The 22,108-nt window shown below is 54.6% G+C and overlaps 1 protein-coding gene across 11 annotated transcripts in view; it reads right to left on the bottom strand.

The window, feature by feature from the left end:
* Positions 1 to 22,108, bottom strand: part of kiaa1109 (KIAA1109 ortholog) — a 63,962-nt gene that overhangs the window by 22,755 nt on the left and 19,099 nt on the right. For all 11 annotated transcript variants that reach the window (XM_035419363.1, XM_035419362.1, XM_035419368.1 and 8 more), the window contains 30 exons: positions 20,898 to 21,094; positions 20,258 to 20,479; positions 19,729 to 19,866; positions 18,812 to 18,988; positions 18,088 to 18,216; positions 17,310 to 17,429; positions 16,669 to 16,958; positions 16,030 to 16,280; positions 15,518 to 15,767; positions 14,518 to 15,370; positions 14,298 to 14,368; positions 14,024 to 14,197; positions 13,755 to 13,875; positions 13,402 to 13,527; positions 12,679 to 12,806; positions 11,803 to 12,005; positions 11,170 to 11,367; positions 10,673 to 10,884; positions 9,889 to 10,040; positions 9,233 to 9,383; positions 7,754 to 7,906; positions 6,751 to 6,991; positions 6,158 to 6,306; positions 5,746 to 5,965; positions 4,533 to 4,694; positions 3,505 to 3,680; positions 2,820 to 2,995; positions 1,911 to 2,641; positions 1,394 to 1,642; positions 1,028 to 1,121 (listed from right to left, as the gene is read on the bottom strand). In XM_035419363.1, coding sequence (XP_035275254.1) covers positions 1,028 to 1,121; positions 1,394 to 1,642; positions 1,911 to 2,641; positions 2,820 to 2,995; positions 3,505 to 3,680; positions 4,533 to 4,694; positions 5,746 to 5,965; positions 6,158 to 6,306; positions 6,751 to 6,991; positions 7,754 to 7,906; positions 9,233 to 9,383; positions 9,889 to 10,040; positions 10,673 to 10,884; positions 11,170 to 11,367; positions 11,803 to 12,005; positions 12,679 to 12,806; positions 13,402 to 13,527; positions 13,755 to 13,875; positions 14,024 to 14,197; positions 14,298 to 14,368; positions 14,518 to 15,370; positions 15,518 to 15,767; positions 16,030 to 16,280; positions 16,669 to 16,958; positions 17,310 to 17,429; positions 18,088 to 18,216; positions 18,812 to 18,988; positions 19,729 to 19,866; positions 20,258 to 20,479; positions 20,898 to 21,094 — 6,514 coding nt within the window. The remainder of the gene's footprint in view (positions 1 to 1,027; positions 1,122 to 1,393; positions 1,643 to 1,910; positions 2,642 to 2,819; positions 2,996 to 3,504; positions 3,681 to 4,532; positions 4,695 to 5,745; positions 5,966 to 6,157; positions 6,307 to 6,750; positions 6,992 to 7,753; positions 7,907 to 9,232; positions 9,384 to 9,888; positions 10,041 to 10,672; positions 10,885 to 11,169; positions 11,368 to 11,802; positions 12,006 to 12,678; positions 12,807 to 13,401; positions 13,528 to 13,754; positions 13,876 to 14,023; positions 14,198 to 14,297; positions 14,369 to 14,517; positions 15,371 to 15,517; positions 15,768 to 16,029; positions 16,281 to 16,668; positions 16,959 to 17,309; positions 17,430 to 18,087; positions 18,217 to 18,811; positions 18,989 to 19,728; positions 19,867 to 20,257; positions 20,480 to 20,897; positions 21,095 to 22,108) is intronic.

Genomic DNA, 22,108 nt, shown 5'->3' with positions numbered 1-22,108 from the left:
GTAGGTTGAAGAGGAAAAAAAAGGAAGGTAGAAAGTAAAAAAGAAAAAAAGAGCAAATCAGGAGTAAGCATCGTGCAGAAACAGGTACAGAAACAGTATCGAGCCCAAAATATGCAGCCCCGATCTTCCAGACTTCCCAAGTAAGAAATCAAGCACATTCAGATGGGAGAGACAGAGTGGTTTTTTAAAAAGTGTTTTTGAAGAAGAGGAATGGTCTAATTTAGTCCAGCAGTGGTATGCTACTGCCTGGATGCTTGCAGAAACCGAATAGTATAAAATCATTTCAGCACAGCAGCTGGATTTACCCAAATACATCTACGGCAAGCTGTGCAGGCTATGCAAATGTAAAGAGTAACAATCCAAATCTGACATGCACCCGGGGCTGTTCTACGACTAAAACACCCTGTGGATGTGCTTAGCTGTTTGTACGCAAGTGACCACTCTTCACAGAACATGGTGTCTTTAAATGAAATGTGAGGACACATCAAAATTTGGGGTATTTCTCATGCGAGACCCCCCAATATCCAAACCCAAAATGTTCTCAGACCCCAAATGTGCGCAAGAGCAAGGCTGGCTTGTTTCTGTAACTGTGGCTGCTGTGCATTCTGGGTTACGCTCAAGTCAAACAGATCGTAGCTCATTTTATAAAAATGTAAAAACAGATCGTTCCATTTGTCATTTCTCATTTTAGAATTCGACAGACAACAATAGTTCATGAGGGCATTCAATCAAAAATTAAAATGCGTTATAAATCTGACAAACTGACAAATGAAAATGGATTATCGCTCATAAATCAGGCTATCAAAGCAGAGCACAATCAAATTAAACACAAGCTTTAGGTAATAATTTACTCATGTAATTAAAAGGTTCGCAAAGTCAGAGAAAATTAAAAATGTACAGGCTGGCCTACTCAAAAGCGAAGGTACATCTCACAGTAATTAACACTGGGATCAGCACAAGGATGGGATTTAACACTAAACTGTCTGTAGTCACATGACCGAGGGGGGGGGGGGGGGGGGGTACTCACTGTATGTTTGGGGTGATGCCCTCCAGCAGGACGATGTTGACCCCCCCAATGTGAGCGGAAGCGCACGTCTCTGTCATCTTCTGGTGCAGGATGTCTACAAGAGACCCGGGGAGGAGGGGAGCCATTACACCTTCTGCTGTGTGTGAGAGTGTGTGTGTGTGTGTGTGCGCGCATGCGTGCGCGTGTGTGTTCGCTCATTACTGAAATCAAATACAGTCAAAGGAAGAGGGAATTACAATGAGCCCCGGAGGAGAGTGGGAGAGGATCACAGAGGAGAGGAAAAGAGGAAAATGAGGGGGAAAGAAGGAAAGAGGAGGGAGAGGATGAGAGGAGGAAGAGGAAGAAGGGACGGCCTTCGTGGCTCACCCTTCATCTTCTCCTTGAGCGTGAAGCTGCCGTGGATCTTCTTGAGCTCGGCCTCCATGGTGAGGCCCCCGATGTCGGCCTCCAGGTGCGTGCGGTTCACCATGCCCACGCCGAACACGATGAGCGTGACGTGCTGCGGCTCCGAGCTCACCAGGCTGCGCCGGCGGCTCGGCCGGCTGGGGCTGGACGGGTCCTGCTCGTTCTCAAACACCACGCGGCACGTGGGGTCCGAGGGGCTGCGGCCGCCCTCTGCAAGCGCGCAGACACACACACACGCACGCACGCACGCGCACACACACGCACGCGCACACACACACACACACAAACCACAGTCAGAAAACAAGCCAATAAATAGCCAAACCCTGCCCATAACCGGGCCTTACCCATAAGCCTGTAAGGCCCTACTCATAAGCCCCTGTGTGTAAGGCCCTACCCATAAGCCCTAGCCTGTGAGGCCCTACCCATAAGCCCCCGCGTGTGAGGCCGTACCCATAAGCCCCCGCGTGTGAGGCCGTACCTGGGAGGCAGTTCTCGGGGGAGCCCTTCTCCAGGATGCCGGTGGGGTCGGAGATGAGGGAGTAGAAGTTGAGCAGCTTGTACATGTTCTGCCAGCACTCGGCCGAGGGCTCGCTCTGCTCCGACACCGTGATGGAGTCCGAGTCGTCCATCTGGATGGCCATGTGGTCGGCCACGTCCCGCGAGCCCTTCCGCGACACCTTGGAGGTGCGTCGCTCCGAGCGGCCCAGCGAGCTCCGCCCGCGCGGCTCCTTCCTGCCCAGCGTGTCCCCGCCCGCCCCCGCCCCCGCGCCCACGCCCCGCTTGCCCTTCTGCGCGCCCGCCCGGCTGGCGCCGTTCAGGCTGCCGCGCGAGCTCCGGCTGAAGTCGGACGAGCGGAAGTCGCGGTGGCCGCGGGCCTTGAAGGTGGGCGTGGGCGAGGCGGAGCCGGCCGTGTAGCGGCTCAGCTTGATGTCGGTCTGCGTGGCCTTGATGTCGTCGATCATGGTGCTGAACTGGTGGATGAGGCGCACCAGCGCCATGTCCACGTGCTGGCTGATGGACTGGCAGGAGATGGTGAAGTCGCAGTGGAAGGTGTTGTAGTGGCGCCGGTTGAGGTCGTGGAAGGACAGGGCGCTGGTGGAGTTCTGGGGCGTGCTCATGGACTTCTCCATCACCACGGCGTTCAGGCTGAACGTCTCGATCATCAGGGCCGGCTTGAACTCCAGGGGCGGCAGGTTGATCATTCCCTGCCTGAACACGGAACGGCACAAACACTCCATGAGCACGACTCAACACCCGGTTTGGCTGCATCCAACCCCAGGGCCCACGTTTACCTCTGGATCAAAGATGTCCTACTGACCTAACCTCCCCACCAAAAACTCCATAACCTTACACCTACGTGAATCGAGGTTTTGGGACCAGACCCTACCTCCGGGACCGTTTGTTCTTCCTGTCCTTGGACGTGTCCGAGTCCACGATGTCCGCTCGAAGGCACTCCAGGGTCCCCGAGAAGGAGAGGTGCTCCCCAAAATACATCTTGTAGCTTAAAGGGGTGGCGTCCTGGGGCTGAATCCCAGTGTGGCTCAGGAGGGGTTTAAACACAACCTGCAGGGGAGGAGGGAACACAGTCAGCAGGGTTGTGGATCTGACCCCAGGGATGGACACCCTAGGAGACCCTCGACTGTGCAGGTCCAGGCCTTCTGCAAGGCTGCACACTGTCAGCTGGACTTCTTGGGCCTTTCAACCAAACAGCAACCCTCGAGAACAAGACATCTACCCTGCAGACCCTGCCCAGATTCTACCAACAGTCTAGGTAATGGGTCCCCAACTTAGAGAGATAGGCAGGGAACTTCATACTAAACTCAACACTTAATAGATAAGCCAAAGCAGCTAACTGTAGTTCATTTACGTCCTGAATGCCTGTTTAACATTGAACCACAGCTAAACGTCAGCTGGGCACCGAAGCCCTGTTTAACTTGATCCATGTCCTGAACCCTTGTTTAACCAAATCTAAGTCCTGAAGCCCACTTTAACTCAGTCAACGTCCTGAAGCTCAATTTAACCTAAATCCTGAAGCCCAATCTAAGTCCTAGAGCCCTGTTTCAGTGCTTGACCTGGGCGTCGGCCAGCTGCACGGCCACGGGGCACTGGTTCCCCTCCTCGATGTCGGCGATGTCGTCCTGGCTGGTGCTGTGCTGGGAGTGCGTGCCGTCCAGCGTGTTCTGGTCGCTGGAGAGCACCGTGTTGAAGTCCGACGCCGAGGGGATGGTGGGCAGGTTGCAGGGAACTCCTGAGGAGGAGAGAGGAGGAGAGGAGAGAGGAGGTGAGGAGGGGAAAGGGCTCTGCGGTTATACTGAACACAAGCCCAACTGAGTAACACAAAGCAGTGCAGTTACACCAAATACAACTCAACTGAGTAACACAGTGCGGTTACACCAAATACAACTCAACTGAGTAGCACAGTGCGCTGCGTTTATATTTAATAGAGGTGAGTGCGTTGATATTACAGAGCAGAGAGAGTGAACTGAGTGGGACTGGGAGAGCAGCAGGTGCTCAGGAGCACAGATCTGCTCTCCGTCAGGCTGTACCATCATTAGTAGCTCACACAATCACACATTAACGCAGCTGATGGGGCTGTCTTCATTACTTAACCCTGGAAATCTGTCTGTGGATGATGTATTATCTTGATTAAAGTACCGGAACACTGATAATCCCCTTCAATACAAAAAACAGTTGGGGTAAAGGTGTGATAAAGCAGCCATATTTGGGGTACAGGGTATGTTGCAGTCATATTTGGGGTACAGGGTATGTTGCAGTAATATTTGGGGGTACAGGGTGTAATGCAGTCATATTTGAGGTGCAGGGTGTAATGCAGTCATATTTGGGGTACAGGGTATAATACAGTCATATTTGGGGGTACAGGGTATAATACAGTCATATTTGGGGGTACAGGGTGTAATGCAGTCATATTTGAGGTACAGGGTGTAATGCAGTCATATTTCGGGGTACGAGGTGTAATGCAGTCATATTTGAGGTACAGGGTATAATACAGTCACATTTGGGGGTACAGGGTGTAATGCAGTCATATTTGAGGTACAGGGTGTAATGTAGCCATATTTTGGGGGTACAGGGAGCGCCTCACCAGTCGGCAGGCTGTTGTGCTGAGAGCGGTTGATGGGCGACTCCTGGGCCAGGCTGCCCCGTCGGTTCCCCACCGCGTTGGACATCCAGTTGTAGAAGCTGACGGAGGACGGCTCGGACAGCAGGGGGTGCTCCGTCAGCATGTCCGACCCCACGTTGTTCCCTGGGGGAACCAGCACAGTTACCGTCCCGAATCCCTCCCCAAAACACGCAAACCTACCCCCGAAGGAAGTCTAAGGAAGACCATCCCAGTATAAACATTTATACTGAGGGTTTCATAATCAAGTATTAAATGGACTGCATATTAAAATTAAGCAATTAAATGGAGGCAACCTTAAGATCTTCAATATATTAAAAAAACATAATAAATTATTGAATACTCACAGTGGCCTCATCACAGACACCGAGAAGATTCAATAACATTCATAATTAAGTATGTGACACAGCGTAATGGATTCTGGGCTTGCAATCCCAGTGATCATAATGCATCTATTTTTCTGGACAGAACCATTGACTCTTTCACAGCACTGTTGAGCTTCCTACAGAGTCACGCTGGTTTTGACTCCATTCTCTTTCTTCATTAACTTCATAAGCTACTCAGGATGAGTGGGCTGGGTCAGGTCAGGGTAAGCAGGCGGGGTCACGGCAGTGTAAGGGGGTGGAGTTATGGGAGGATAAGAGTGAGTGGGCGGGGTCAGGATAGAGTGACTGGGTGAGGTTAGGAAAAGGAGAGTGGGCAGGGTCAGGGTAGAGTGAGTGGGTGGGGTCAGAGCAGAGTGAGTGGGTGGGGTCAGGGCAGAGACAGTGGGCGGGGTCAGGGTTAGATGTGAGTGGGTGGGGTCAGGATAGAGTGAGTGGGCGGGGTCAGGGTAGAGTAAGTGGGAGGGGTCAGGGCAGAGTAAGTGGGCGGGGTCAGGGTTAGATGCGAGTGGGCGGGGTCAGGGCAGAGTTAGTGGGCGGGGTCAGGGCAGAGTGAGTGGGTGGGGTCAGGGCAGAGTTAGTGGGTGGGGCCAGGGCAGAGTAAGTGGGCGGGGTCAGGGTTAGATGCGAGTGGGCGGGGTCAGGGCAGAGACAGTGGGCGGGGTCAGGGTTAGATGTGAGTGGGCGGGGTCAGGGCAGAGTTAGTGGGCGGGGTCAGGGTCAGATGAAAGGGCGGGGCGAGCGCGCGGGGCGAGGCTGTGCGAGTACAGGACGTGGCGGGGGGCGTGTCCTACCCCTGCGCGTGAGCGAGCTGCTCTTGGGCGCGGCGGCCCCGCCCTGGGGCACGCCCTCCAGCAGGTTGTGCAGGCTGGGGAAGCTGCCGGTCAGGTAGCTGAGCAGGCTCTCCTTGCGGGGGCTGTCCTTCAGCAGCAGCCCCGTGCGGCTCATGTGGGCGGGGGAGTCGGCCGCCGTGTCCCCGCTGGTGTAGCTCAGCGACTGGTACGGGTGCGAGCCCTAAGGGGCAGAGTCACGGGGGGGCGGGGTTAGGGTGGAGCCTTGGAACAACAGAGCCTTGGAAACAGACCTGATAACTAATAACTGATAACAGTGTGCTCACATACACACGCACACACACACACACACACACACACAGACACTGTACATACACACACACACGCACACACAGACAGACAGACAGACACACACCTTTATCTTGAGGCCGGACTCGTTGTGCGTGTGGGATTTGGAGAGCTTCCTCATGATCTGGACGCCGCTGACGGGCCCGGCCCCGCCCCCGCTCTGAGGGGGGCGGCTGCACACCCCCTCCAGCAGCATGGTGTGCTCACTCACTGTGGCTGCAACAGGAAACACCGTTAAAACACCGCTGCCTCACACACTCAGACTGACCCACTCACTCACTCACTCACTCACTCACTCACTCACTCACTCACTCACTCACTCACTCACTCACTCACTCACTCACTCACTCACTCACTCACTCACTCACTCACTCACTCACTCACTCACTCACTCACTCACTCACTCACTCACTCACTCACTCACTCACTCGACTGACTGACCCAATCACTCACTCTCTCACCAGGCTCATTTACTCACTCACCGACTCACTCATTAATCGACGCACTGACTGACCGACTGACTCGCTAACTGACTGACCAATTCACACGCTCACTGACCCACTTGTTCACTGACTGCGCCTCGCTCACTGACTGACCAACTCGCTCGCTCGCTCACTCTCTCACGGCTCTGGGCTCTAACACCCTGTAGGCTGGGCTGACCTGCGTCGAACTCAAACTCCGCCCCGTCGGCGCTGGTGTCGCTGTGCAGCCCGGTGCCGTTGTCCTGGCCGGGCCCGGGTTCGAACTGGCTCTGCGGGGGCTCTTTGGCTTTGGGGAGCTGCATGGGTCTGATCAGGCCGATGGCTTTGAAGCCCTGGGTCACCACGATGAACTTCATCCACTGCCGGGCCAACGCCACCAGCCCCTTCTTCAGGGTCACCAGAGCAGGCAGCCCGTCATTCTGCCAGGGAGACAAGACAGCCCTTACAGCACATCAGCCAATCACATCTCAAATACAGGTACACACCACATCAGACACAACACAGCCCTTACAGCACATCAGCCAATCACATCTCAAATACAGGTACACACCACATCAGACACAACACAGCCCTTACCTACAGCACATCAGCCAATCACATCTCAAATACAGGTACACATCACATCAGACACAACACAGCCCTTACCTACTGCACATCAGCCAATCACATCTCAAATACAGGTACACATCACATCAGACACAACACAGCCCTTACCTACTGCACATCAGCCAATCACATCTCAAATACAGGTACACATCACATCAGACACAACACAGCCCTTACAGCACATCAGCCAATCACATCTCAAATACAGGTACACACCACATCAGACACAACACAGCCCTTACAGCACATCAGCCAATCACATCTCAAATACAGGTACACACCACATCAGACACAACACAGCCCTTACCTACTGCACATCAGCCAATCACATCTCAAATACAGGTACACATTCCTATTTGAGTGTGTGTGTGTGTGAGTGTGTGAGTCAGCGTGTGTGTATGTGTGCGTGTGAGTGTGTGAGTCAGCGTGTGTGTATGTGTGCGTGTGAGTGTGTGTGCTTGTGAGCGTGTGAGTGCAGGTGAGCGTGTGTATGTGTGCGTGTGAGTGTGTGAGCGTGTGTGCTTGTGAGCGCGTGTGAGTGCAGGTTAGCGTGCACGCCCGAGCCGGTGACTCACCATGGTGGCGTCCTCGATGGTGGAGTAGTCGGCCTGCTGCAGGTAGCGGTGCAGAATGTTGCAGAGCATGCAGGACGGGTTCTCGTGCAGGTAGCGCGCGCGCTTGGTCACCCGGTTGTACTTGCTGCGGATGGGAATGTGAATGCTCTTTTTCTGTGGGGGGGCGGGATGGGGGGGGCAACACAAGACACAGAGGAGCCGTTTAAACAGGAGGGCTTCCACTCATAAGCACAGTCACTAAAGTTCCACACCAATCAACAGGCCAGAAAAAAACAGACACTTGCACTTCAGCCTGTGTGGTGAATTACTGTATAAACTGTATACTGAGGCTTGTAAGCTCTTATGGCCCGGAAACTATTCCTTGTGATTATCGTAACGTTTTTCGTCTATAAATTCATTTATCTGTGCAGTCAGTGGTGCGATCCCGCAATGTTTGAAAGCAACATAAATTTGGACAGCATCTGTCCGACGACCTGCAACTTTCCTTTACTTTTCAAAGTGCAATTTAAAGTGGGGAGTGATATATTTTAAGCAGACAAGAGGAACCTAATAGGCACAAGTCACGTATCATTTCAGAGACCGCAAACATTTCTCTCTGTATGTGAGCCAGGGGAGCCACAGGCCAGTCTGAAACACTGTTCTCTATTCAGCTCCCTGCATGATTAGACTTGCGCTCAAAAAGCAGAGAAAGCATCGATTTCTTGTACACAGACAAAAGGGGAATTTCAGAGCGAATGACTGATATCGAATGATTCCCCAGTAAAAGATGTAAACAGAGAAGTTAGTCTGCTACAGAAGTCCTAACAAATCAATAGCTTGTGAAGAAAACACATCTTGAAGATTCTAAGAGTAAAGCACCGATCCAAGACTCTAAACAATTATTCTAATCACACCCCTCAAGTCCAGTTGCGTCTGCTGTTTTTTTAATTCTGTAAAAAATCTTGTTTTATAAATCAATACCGAGAAATTGAAGACAGAGAATAAAGAATTTTAAAGAAGTTACTTAAGAAGAAGAAGGGAATAAAGAATGATGGAATTGGATGACTGATGAGAATGAATGAATGATCGAATGAATGATGTTAATGAATGGATGATGTCAGGTAATGAATGATGTCAATGATGTAAATGATGAATGAATGATGAAAATGAATGAATGATACAAATGAATGCATGAACGAAGGATGTAAATGAATGCACGATGTAAATCAATGAATGAATTAATGATATAAATGAATGAATGATGATGTAAATGAATGATTCAAATGAATGAGTGAATGAATGAATGGGTGCATGAATGAATGAATGAATGGTGTAGATGAATGAATGAATGAATGAGTGAATGAATGAATGGGTGCATGAATGAATGAATGAATGGTGTAGATGAATGAATGAATGAATGATGTAAATGAATGAATGACTGAATGAATGAACGAGTGATGTGAAGGAGAGGCAGGCAGGCGGGTGTGACATGGCTCGTACCTCCAGCGCCTCGGTCATGATGCAGCCCAGGACCGCACAGATGCGCAGCGTCCCCTCCGTGTCCAGCTTGCGCAGGGAGGACTTCAGCTGGTCGATGGGCACCAGCCACGCCCCGATGGCGGGAGTGGCGGTGCTCAGCAGGTTCAGCTGCCTGCACACGGGGACACGCCAAACCGCCAATCAGCCACAGGCCAATCAGCCAATCAGCCACAGGCCAAACTGCCACTCAGCCAATCAGCTACAGGCCAAACTGCCACTCAGCCAATCAGCCAGGAGCAGTGACACACTCTACCCCTCAGCCACGCATCACATCTTTTATGCCTGTTCTCTTATATCCCGCTATTACGCTGTTTGCTGGGTTTAAGGCTGAGCTCCTTTTATGCATCATTTGCTTTCTCTGTAAAGTATACAGTGTATGCCTCTGCAAAAGGTGCTGTACAAGGCATTATAACCTGTAACACTAAAGAGGACCCTGGTCTACACGTCAAACAATATTACCATTATGAGGACCTGAGTGGAACAGACCAGGGAGTGGGGCAGGGTCGGGTAGAGAGGGGCAGGCCGGGCAGAGCAGAGTGGGGTAGAAGGTGTGTTTGACATTTTGGTTTAGGGTTTGGGTTGGGGTTGGGGTTGGGGTTGGGGTGGTATGGCAGTACCGGGAGAAGGCCTGTGCAGGAGAGCGCATGTTGGTGGGCGCGGCGAAGCTGAACCAGATCTCCTTAATGGTCAGCTTCATACTGCTGGAGTCGGGAGGCGGGGGCATGAGGGGGAGGTCCTTCTTCAGATCGTCAGACTCCACCCCCTCGTCCTGTGGGAGAGAGAGAGAGGCGCTGTCAGTCACTGCTCAGATCCCAACACCTGAGGCGCAGTCAGTCTTAACAAGACCAGGTTAAAACCTAGTATAAGAAATTCATGTTTATATACTCACACACGCACACACAGTTACATACACAGTTACACACACACACACGCACACACACACACACACAGTTACACAGTCACACACTAACACACACACAGTTACACACACACACACACACACACACACACACACACATAGTTACACACAGTTACACACACACACACAGTTACATACACAGTTACACACACACACAGTTACACACACACACACACACACATGCACACACACACACACACACACACACACAGTTCCACACACACACAGTTACACACACACACACACACACACAGTTACACACACACACACACACACAGTTACACACACACACACACACACACAGTTACACACACACACACACACACACACACAGTTCCACACACACACAGTTACACACACACACACACACACACAGTTACACACACACACACACACACAGTTACACACACACACACACACACACACACACACACACACACACACAGTTCCACACACACACACACACACACACACACACACACCTGCTCGTCGGAGTCGGAGTGGCCGTTGGCGTCAGAGCCGGGGCTGGCGGCGTCGTGGGGCAGGTTCTCCTCGGACACGTCGGTGCTGTAGCCGCTGCCCGTCTGGGAGCCCGTGGAGCCGTTGGACTTGGTCCGGCCGTTCTTCTCCGCTCCGTCCGCCTTCCCCATCACGCCGAAGGCGCTGTACAACACCGCCCCCGACTGGCGGCCTCCTGCAGTGCAGCACAGCAGCGCTTTTCAGTGCTTGAGAGTGCACCCGCCACCCCCAAAATTTACATAACAGTGTGTACAGCTACTGCTACTGGCAGCCACCAGGTACTGAGAGCCACGTTATGGGAGGGGTTTGTCTCTAAGATGCATGGAGGGGGGGTTGGAGGAGGGTGGATTGGGGTGGGGTCTACCCTTGATGGTGTGGTTCTCAGTGCCATATGGGGGAGTAGGGGTTGAGTCGGGTGGGAGGAGAGGGGCTCTTGATTTGGGGGGGGGTCAGCCCTTACCCTTGACGGTGAGGTTCTCGATGCCGCACTCGAACATGATCCAGCCCCACTTCTCAGGGGCGGGGGCCTGGCGGGCGGGGTCCCCGCTGCCCGGGGTCTCCGTCTCGTCCACGAAGGAGAAGTCGTCCAGCTCCTCCAGGCTGAACAGCACCTTGGACTTCTCAAAGGGGATGGCCGTGATGGAGCAGGTGCCCATGTCTGCCAGGGGGAGGGACCTCAGTCAGCCCCGCCCACAGCAAGCCAGGGGGCGGGGTCACAAACTCACACCAAACCCAGGTAAAGGACGCAGCGGAGAACACTGAGAATGTTCTGAGGGTGTTAGTGCTCATTATAAGCGCGCTGTGGAGGATTTGGAAGAGTACTGTGGAAAAACCGCAGTTTTCTGAGAGCTGAGTGTTGTGCGAGCGTTGTGTGGTAATTGTAAGAGTGCTGTGAGAGCGTTGTGAGAGTGCTGTGTGGTTATTGTAAGAGCGTTGTGTGTGTGGTTATTGTGAGAGCGTTGTGTGAGCGCTGAGAGAACATTGTGTGGTTATTGTGACAGCGTTGTGTGGTGATGGTGACAGTGCTGTGTGGCTATTGTGAGAGCGTTGCGTGAGCGCTGAGAGCGTGTTGCGAGAGCGCTGCGGGCGGTACCTGAGGAGTCCAGGCCGCGCAGCTGGCCGTGGATGCGGTGCACGTGCAGCTTGGCGGCGATCTCCTTGCCCTTCTCGATGCCGGCGTTGGAGCGCAGCGAGCCGGACGACTGCGGCTGCATCTTGGTGGCGGAGGCGTACTTGTCCAGCATGACCGAGGGCCGGCCGTGCTCCAGCGTGCCCGCTCCCTCCTCCACAATGCCCCTGCGACACCAGCGCTGCCGTTTACTCACCCCGACACTCAGCCCAGGACTGAACCCTGTACTCAACCCAGGACTGAACGCTATACTCAACCCAGGACTGAACCCTGGCACTGAACCCAGGACTGAACCCTATACTCAACCCAATACTGAACCCTATACTCAACCCAGGACTGAACCCCGATACTCAACCCGATACTGAACCCTATACTCAACCCAATACTGAACCCTATACTCAACCCAGGACTGAACCCTATACTCAACCCAGGACTGAACCCCGATACTCAACACAGAACTGAACCCTATACTCAACCCAGGACTGAACCCCGATACTCAACCCAGGACTGAACACCATTACTGAACCCAGGACTGAACCCTGGCACTGAACCACAGCACCGAACCGCAGCACTGAACCACAGCACTGCAGCACTGAACCTGACCAGCACTGAACCCCAACACTGAACCCAATACTGAAACCTAGCACTGAACCCCAACATTGAACCCAGCACTGAACCACAGCACCGAACCCCAGCACTTAACCTGACCAGCACAACCTGAACTAATGGGCAAGGCTCAGATGAAGAGGCGGGGTGTGAGGGGGTGGGGTTCAGTGTGGAGGGTGGGGCTAAGTGTGAGGGGCGGGGCTCAGTGTGATTGGTGGGATGGGGCACACCCACCTGTTCATGCGCAGCTGCGTAGCGATGCGGTCGAAGCAGAGCGCCACCAGGGAGACGTGCGTGACGTTCTTACTGCTGCTGGAGGGAGAGCCCTGCTCCACAGAAACCTGCAGCAGGCACAGGTTCACCTGCACGGGACACAGACACAAATCAGTGTGTGTGCGTGTGTGTGTGTGTGTGTGTGTGTGTGTGTGTGTGTGTGTGCGTGTGAGTGTGAGTGTGTGTGTGTGTGCACGTGTGTGAGTGTGAGTGAGTGTGTGTGTGTGTGTGTGTGTGTGTGTGTGCGTGTGAGTGTGTGTGTGTGTGTGTGTGTGTGTGTGTGTGTGCGAGTGTGTGTGTGTGTGTGCATGTGAGTGTGTGATAGTGTGTGTGTGTGTGTGCATGTGTGTGCGTGTGAGTGTGTGTGTGTGATAGTGTGTGGGTGTGTGAGTGTGTGTGCGTGAGTGTGAGTGTGTGTGTGAGTGTGTGTGTGCATGTGTGCATGTGAGTGTGCGTGTGAGTGTGAGTGTGAGTGTGAGTGTGAGTGTGTGTGTGCGTGTGATAGTGTGTGTGTGTGAGTGTGTGTGTGTGTGTGTGTGTGTGTATGTGTATGTGTGTGTGTGTGTGTGTGTGTGTGTGTGTGAGAATGTGATAGTGTGTGAGTGTGTGTGTGTGTGCGTGAATGTGTGTGATAGTGTGTGTGTGTGAATGTGTGCACGCTCGTGTGTGTGAGAGGGAGAGTACCTTAGGGATGGTCACGTTGGCTTGCAGACCCTTAATTTTCACATTGTCCGGTTTGACTGACAGGTCCGTCTGGCCGGGCGTGGTCCCCTCGGGCTTGGTGGTCTTCTGCTCTGGCTTCGCTGCAGACTGCACAAAATCCACAAGATATCAGAACCAGGATATCGCAACGTCACATCCCAGCATGAGAACCAGGATATCACAACGTCACATCCCAGCAGGATATCACAACGTCACATCCCAGCATCAGAACCAGGATATCACAACCTGACACCCCAGCACATAACCATACACCCCAGAGCTATATCCCGCTCCATCAGCACACCGGGCGCAGCGCGTCACTCTGGCGCCCTTACCGCGTCGGTCACGGTGGACTTGCTGATCTGATACGCCTCGTTCAGCACCTTCCCGTGCAGGTCGTCCAGGATGGAGGCGGGGTGTCGAATGCTGGCGTAGTGAACCATCGCTTCGATGTATCTGCCGCACGAGAACAACACAGGACAGCAGTGTTCACGGGACGCAGTTCACAGAGCAGAACAGCAGGGGGCGACGTATGAGAAGGGCGCGGCTTAAAGGACGCAGTGCTCCTGGGCTCAGATGATTGACAGGCCAGTGCGTGTCTCACCTGTCCAGGGCCTCCGCCACCAGGGGGGTGAGCACCACGTCCACGACCCCCTTGACCTCCACGATGGCGGTGGTGCGCGTCTGGGACAGGGGCTGGTCCAGGCTCCAGTCCTCGGTGGTGGTGTCGTCGTCCGTGTTCTCCATGGCCTTCTTATCCAGCGGGGTGTACGGCGTGCTGGCGGAACAGAGGGGGCAAAGGTCAGCCTTTCCGGAGGGTTCCGCGCCTGCGGGCCCCGCCTCCTCGGGTACAGCGCCAGGCCGAGACGGGACGTTACCTGTTCGAGCCGCCCATCATCTGCACCCCCCGATCGAGCAGGGAGCTGGCAGAGAGCCCCTGCTTCACCACCTACAACACAGACAAGCAGAGGACACTTCAGCGCACCCAGCGGCACCAGGGCTAGCTTAGCTTTAGCGCTAGCGCAGCCTAGCAGAGCTGTTAACTTTACACTACTATTATTTTATCAGGTACTGTGTAATCAGGCTCAGCTCATTTACCTTGAAGGTGGGTATGGAGAGCTGGTCGAACGAGGCGGAGCTCTCCTCGCTGGTGGGCGTGTCCAGGTCCAGGGGGCGGTGCAAGGAGGACTTGGAGGTCCTCTTGTTGGTGGGCTGCTTGACGGACCAGTTGGAGACGTGGCAGTGGGCCAGGTAGCTCTGGTAGCAGGCCATGACCCGGGGCTCGGAGGAGGCCAGGCCCGGCTCGGGCGCCTTCTCCGCCTCCAGGGAGCCCTCCTCCTCGATGCCCAGGGCGGAGACGAAGGAGGCCTGGGAGGCGTGGCTGCGGATGGGCGGCGGGCGGGGCTCGGTCACCACCTCGCCGTTGAGCAGGTAGGTGAGCGGGCCCTCCACGCTGTGGTAGATGGAGCTGCGGCTGTAGTCGATGTGCCGCGCCTGCTGCTGCTGCTGCTGCTGCGCCTGCTGCTGGCGCCGCTTGCGCTTGCGGCCCGGGTACGTGCCCGGCCCCTCGTCGCTGCTGATGGGCTCCAGCTCCTCGGCGGCCGAGAAGTAGGCCTCGCTGTCGGCCACCGACATGCTGGAGTCCACCGAGCGGTACTGGTGGAAGGTGGAGGAGTCGGCCGACGGCGTGAACGGGAAGGAGCCGTAGCTGCGGCGCTGGCGCGGCGAGTCCAGCACGTTCTCGTCGCTGCGCGACACCTCGCTGCTGAACTGCACGCCGGCCGGGGGCGGCGGCTTGTCGGCGAAGACGGCGGCCGACAGGCTCTTGGTGCTGCCCAGCCGGCCCGACTGCACCGAGGACTGGCGCCTGAGCGGGGAGCGCAGGGGCGAGCGCAGGGGCCCCCTCTCAGGGGACACGGGCGTGGCGTCGGGCGGCTCCGGTCCTATGACCCTGTGGACAGGGGGGTGGGGTGGGACACACACACACACTCTGTGACCATCAGCAATCTACCTCAACGTCAACAGACAGACTGAGCCCCAGTGTGGTTTACCCACAATGCACTGGGTAGTTTCCCTGTTACAGGCGTCACAGACTCACTCTCCGTTGAGGTCGGCCCCGGGTCTGGGGGGCGGCGGGTGGTCCGGGGGGCCCGGGCGCTCGTCGGCGCTGGGCGACGGGCTGTCCCGCTCTCCGGCCAGCAGGGGGAGCACCGCGCTGGATGAGCTGTTCTCCTCGGAGGAGGAGGCGGAGCTCTGGGAGCGCTGGGGCACCTGCAGGCTCAGCGGCTGGCCCCTCTTCTCCAGCTCGGGGCCCGGGGACCGGCCCTCCTTCCTCACCCCGCTCCTCCCTGGGGAGGGGTGCGGGACCCCAAAAACACGTTTCAGAGGAGACAGACACACAGCTACTACCGTCAGTACCTCCTGCTCTAAATATCACTGATCAGCACTTAAACACAAGTTAAGCCAGTGACTCATGTTACTGATGAAGAGGATGGAGTAAAAACATCATGGAGCAGCAGACTGCTTTCAGACGCACTGGGAGCAGAGGTGGGATTCATCGCCACAAGACCAGAGAGCAGCCAATGAGCCAGTGAGAGGGGCGCGGCCTACCGTCTGGCAGTTTGGGCGTGTCCTTGGTGACGATCCACTCGCTGGGATGCAGCAGGGATTGGCCGTAGCACATGTCCGTCTCGGCGCTGGAGCAGGAGAAGGCGGAGCTGCTGGAGGGCGTGATCTCGTCCAGCCGGAAGAAGTCCAGCCCCGCGGCCGTACCCCCGAAGAAGCGGCACCCCCCCAGGCAGCCGCACTTGTTCTTGCTGCGCTTGTTCCGCACCACCTCCTCCGGCCAGAGGAACCACAGCCTGGGACACACACACATGCACAGACACACACACACGCACCATCAGAGAACCACAGTTTCAGAGACATACACAGCATCAACCCTGTGCTCTAAGCCCTGGGCTTGATGTTCTGAGCTCTGTTCTGTATACTATGTGCTGTATGCTCTGAGCTCTATGTTCTGTGCTGTATACTCTGTCCTCTGTACTGCATACTCGGTGCTCTATACTGCATACTCTGTGCTACATACTCTGCTTTATTGTCTGTGCTGTATGCTCTGTGCTGTATACTGCATACTCTGTGCTACATACTCTGTGCTTCATTGTCTGTGCTGTACAGTCCGTGCAGTATGCTGCATACTCTGTGCTTTATTGTCTGTGCTGCATACTCTGTGCTGCATACTCTGCTCACCGTTTGGTGCGGCTGTCGTGCAGCTCCAGGAACTGGCGCTGGACCTGGTGCTTGGCGGGGTGGTCGGCGGCCAGGGCCACGTCGGCGGTGATGAGGGCGAAGTTGGCGCAGCCGGCCTCCAGCCAGACGGAGCGGCGCAGGACGGCGGGCTGCAGGCCCAGGGGGCACGCCCGCACCCCGTCCTGCTGCTCCAGGTACTGCCGAACCTGCAGGTCCTGCACCACGGCACTGATGCCCTCCCCCACCGCCTGGTTGTGCAGGTTACAGTTGGCCAGGCGGATGAAGTTGGTCTGAGGAGAGCATGAACACACACACACACACACACACACACACACAAGCACACACACACACACAAACGCAAACGCACAGACACACTTTACTACTGGAGAACTTAAAATCAACTACACATCTATGCTTATTAAAACGCAATATTTTGGAGGGGGGTGGCTCATCTAGAGATGGAGAGGAGCTAGGCTGGACAGGGGGACGGCACAGCCAGGCAGGGGGAGGGGCTCAGATGGGCAGTGGGAGGAGCTCAGGTGGACAGGGGGAGGGGCTCAGATGGGCAGGGGGAGGGGCTCAGCTAGGCAGTGGGAGGAGCTCAGGTAGACAGGGGGGAGGGGTTCCGCCAGGGAGGGCACCTTGATGTTGGCCGCACATCCGTGTTCGGCGATGAAGATGTCAACGGTGTCCACCGACAGACGCGTCATGGTGTACTTCAGGTCCTCCGAGGTCCGGCAGGGCCCGGGCAGGGACGCCAGCTGCACAGCAGGAAATGAATGAATGAATCATTCGGTCAATCAATCAATCAAACGAAGCAATCATGTCCCTCTCAAGGAACGTTGAAAAAAAACCATTTCAACATTCATAATCGGGACAGTTTCCATTTAGTGCTAGGAATTCCATTCACACACACAAAAAAGAACAAATAATAAAGACAACACCCCAGTTTCTACCTCATGTATCTAATTAGCTGTATTTAAAGTGGGTGTGTCTCAGGTAAGGTCCATAGTGGGTGTGTCTCAGGTAAGGGCTAAAGTGGGTGTGTCTCAGGTAAGGGCTAAAGTGGGTGTGTCTCAGGTAAGGTCCATAGTGGGTGTGTCTCAGGTAAGGGCTAAAGTGGGTGTGTCTCAGGTAAGGTCCATAGTGGGTGTGTCTCAGGTAAGGGCTAAAGTGGGTGTGTCTCAGGTAAGGTCCATAGTGGGTGTGTCTCAGGTAAGGGCTAAAGTAGGCGTGTCTCAGGTAAGGTCCATAGTGGGTGTGTCTCAGGTAAGGGCTAAAGTGGGTGTGTCTCAGGTAAGGGCTAAAGTGGGTGTGTCTCAGGTAAGGGCTAAAGTGGGTGTGTCTCAGGTAAGGTCCACAGTGGGTGTGTCTCAGGTAAGGGCTAAAGTGGGTGTGTCTCAGGTAAGGGCGGGGTACCTTGGCTTCGCAGATGCGCCGGTCCACGCCGTGCTGGCAGATGATGGAGGACTTTGGGCGCTCCAGCTGGAACTCTCGAGACACCACGTGGAAGACGAAGGTCTCCCCCCACTCCACCAGGCTGGCCATCTGCGGGGGGGGGCCAAGGGGGGGCAGGTTAAAACAGGGTCCTGCTGGCCGGGATGACTCAAGCCTGTTACTCCACTCACAGGTGACACGTGGCCAAGCCAAATTAAGAGGACAGTGAGAAGTACAGCATAGCCAGCGAGCTACTGAGAGCTACAATATCACACGTCCAGCTCATTAAAGACAGAGTCTGTGCCAAAATCCGCACCCCTCTGATTCACCGCCACCCCACCAGGGCTTTTACACACACCCTTCACGCGTCATAGTCAACAACACGCTAACGCCCGAGAGTGCAGGTAATTCCTCCCCTGAAAGGCCTCATCTGCTTTGATAGGTTTAGCGATCCTTCTGTGTTCATGACTGATGGGCTGGATTCAGGTACATTAGCGAATGGCGGATGTGGGCGGGGTTACAGGTACATTAGCGAATGGTAGATGTGGGCGGGGTTACAGGTACATTAGCGAATGGTAGATGTGGGCGGGGTCACAGGTACATTAGCGAATGGTAGATGTGGGCGGGGTTGCAGGCACATTAGCGAATGGTAGATGTGGGCGGGGTTACAGGTACATTAGCGAATGGCGGATGTGGGCAGGGTTACCTGCGGCACGGTGACCTTCCCGGTGAGCGCGCCGGCCTGCATGTCGATGAGCCAGGCGTACTCCAGCGTCTCGCTGCCCAGCGGCAGCCCCTCGGCCGAGAACATGGCGTGAGCGCGCATCTGCAGCCCTGATAGGCTGAGGTGGCCCTCCCGCAACACGCCGTCCACCGCCGGCCGCTGGAGACACACGCGCGGGCACACACACACCACACCACACACACCACACACACACACACACACACACACACACACACGCATGCACACACACACCACACACACACACACACATGCACACACACACACACACACACACACACACACACACACACAGGCACACGCACACACACACACACAGAAATACACAAACACACATGCACACACACACACAGGCATGCACACACACACACACACACACACAAATACACAAGCACACAGACACACAGAAACAGACACAGACACACACAAACACACACACACACACACACAGGCACGCACACACACACAGGCATGCACACACACACACACAAACATACACACACACACACAGAAACAGACAAAGACACACACACACACAAACACACGTACACACATATTATTAGATCAGGTGGAAAGTTTGTTTGATTTGTCTGTGCTGGCGTTTCCCCAGTGATAATCTGACTATCAGCTCTCCCTCCCCACAGGAGCTCGTGCTGTTTACCAGAGCAGCAGCACAATGAAGGACAGCAGGCTAATGAGAGACAGCGTGCTTAATTACAAAGCGATGGAGAGAAATGCCACAGCACTGGCAGCTTGATTTCACCCTGCCGCGTGTGTGTGTGAATGTGTGTGTGGGCGCGTGTGTGTGCGTGAGCGTAAATGTGTGTGTGTGTGTGTGAGTGTGTGAATACGTCTGTGTGAGTGTGTGTGTGTGCGCCCACCTGGTAGCTGTCGCTGACGAACACGTGCATGGGAGAGAGCACCAGCTGCAGCATGGTCTCTTTGTAGCCCTTCTTCATCTCAAAGCACAGCCTCTCCAAGTACCCTGTGGGCCCCTCCGGACCGTCACTGCTGCAGTGCTGTACACACACACACGCACACACAGACACACAGACACACACGCATGCACACACGCACACACACAGATACAGACAGGAAAACCTACGTTAATTCCATTCTGTATTTAAAGCATGTTTATAATCCATCACTTCCAACAGACTCTTCAGCAGGAAGCTCTGGCAGGTCCTTCCTCTGACAGGAAGCCAGTGCAGCACACTTCCTCCAGCTCCATCAAAGATCAGGACTTTACCCATAAACCCATGGGGTTACACATGGCAGGCCTGGTAGAGGAGATCTACACAGATCACTGAACCTCAGGGACAGTTCCAGTGACATCCTCAGAAACAGACACCGAGGGTCCCCCATTTAAAGATGGAGGCGCTGCCCCCTGCTGGAGGGGAGGGCACTCACCACGGGCAGCCGGCCGTGCACCTTGTACAGGTTGATGAGCACGGTGATGTCCCACGGCCGCAGGGTCAGGGGGTGGACGGCCGGCCCCGCGTCCCGCCGCTCGCTGTCCTCCATCCCCAGAGCCGTCCAGCCCGAGCTGGAGGACGTGGACATGGACAGCACCGGGCTGGACACGGCCTCCTCAAAGTCCGTGTACATGTCGTCCTCCCCAAAGTAGTTCTCCTGAGGGGGGGTGGGGAGGGAGACTGGTCGCATCACACCCAGAAGGAGGAGACTTGCCCCTTAATTCAAAAACTGCCCTCGACATTTACAGTTTCTTTCCAGCAAGTGTGTACACTTCATACCAAATCATGAGACTGGGCTACATTAAATAATGAAATCCACACACACACACGCACACGCATATAAGCAACAAGAGATCCCAACATGAGCTGCCTTTTCTTTTTTTCCAAAAATTCTTGGCACTTCAGATAGGAAAGCTTCCAATGTGTCTGCTGAACATGAAGAGAACCATGACGCAGATGTACACACGACTAGGTCGAGCTGGCAGGAGGAGGGGCAGACTATAGGGCCTGGAGGAGGGGCGGAGCTTTGCCCAGCATGGCAGAGACGCCGTGCAGGGAAGGGGGCGTGGCCGTACCTTGATGGACACGAGGGCGCGCAGCAGCGGACCGTAGAGAGTGATCTGGGAGTCCGGGGAGAGCTCCATCTCCACGTGCAGCCGGTCGGGGGTGAGCTCGGACGGGTCAGTCACCGCCCTGCTGGGCTGGGGTGGAACTACGGGCGTGTACTCCGGGGGCCTCAAAGCCGAGAGCATCGACTCCTCCATCTCCGACACTAAGAGAGAGAAATGTGTCACGTGTGTTTGTGTGTGTGTGCGCGTGTGTGTGAGTGTGTGTGTGTGTGAGTGTGTGTGTGTGTGTGTGTGTGTGTGTGTGTGTGCGTGTGTGCGCGTGTGCGTGTGTGTGTGTGTGTGTGTGTGTGTGTGTGTGTGTGTGCGCGCATGTGTGCGTGTGTGAGTGCGCGTGCGTGTGTGTGTGTGTGTGTGTGTGTGTGTGTGTGAGAGTGTGTGTGTGTGTGGGTGTGTGAGTGGTGAAAGTAAATTAAAAAAGCAACATTTCAAAAATAATCATTAAATATGAAGAAATATTCGTTTTTTCCTTCAATAAAAATAACTGCATAGTTCTGCAAAATGGCGATTGTATACAAGAGAAAATGGCTATTTTCACCACTTTTAAAGTTCGGTACAAACACATCTAGTAATTTAACACCGCAGCAGAAATCCAAAATGCATGAGTGTGAATAAGAGGTGAAGGGAATGGATCTGGGGGAACTCGTGGCATTACAGTGTGGGTGCGGCTGGCTGTGAGGGGGTTCAGGCTTCAGAACTGCAGGGAGAGATGGGCTTATTCAGGGCCCTGACAGCACACACAAAAGGCCTCAATCACACTTACTGCTGCAGTGAGCAGGGGCTTAGAGCGCAGCCAATCACTGCCAAGCACCCGGCTTAATACAGTCACTCAGACCAGATACACTGAACACTGCTCTAAACTCAGACCAGACACACTGAACACAGCTCTAAACACTGACCAGATACACTGAACACAGCTCTAAACTCAGACCAGACACACTGAACACAGCTCTAAACACTGACCAGATACACTGAACACTGCTCTAAACTCAGACCAGATACACTGAACACAGCTCTAAACTCATAGCAGATACACTGAACACAGCTCTAAACTCAGACCAGATACACTGAACACAGCTCTAAACTCAGACCAGATACACTGAACACAGCTCTAAACTCAGACCAGCCACACTGAACACAGCTCTAAACTCTGACCAGAC

This window comes from Anguilla anguilla, chromosome 5, assembly GCF_013347855.1.
Source record: "Anguilla anguilla isolate fAngAng1 chromosome 5, fAngAng1.pri, whole genome shotgun sequence".
NCBI lineage: Eukaryota > Metazoa > Chordata > Actinopteri > Anguilliformes > Anguillidae > Anguilla > Anguilla anguilla.
The sequence above is the reverse complement of the archived record's forward strand: the minus strand, read 5'-3'. Positions and strand labels throughout refer to the sequence as shown.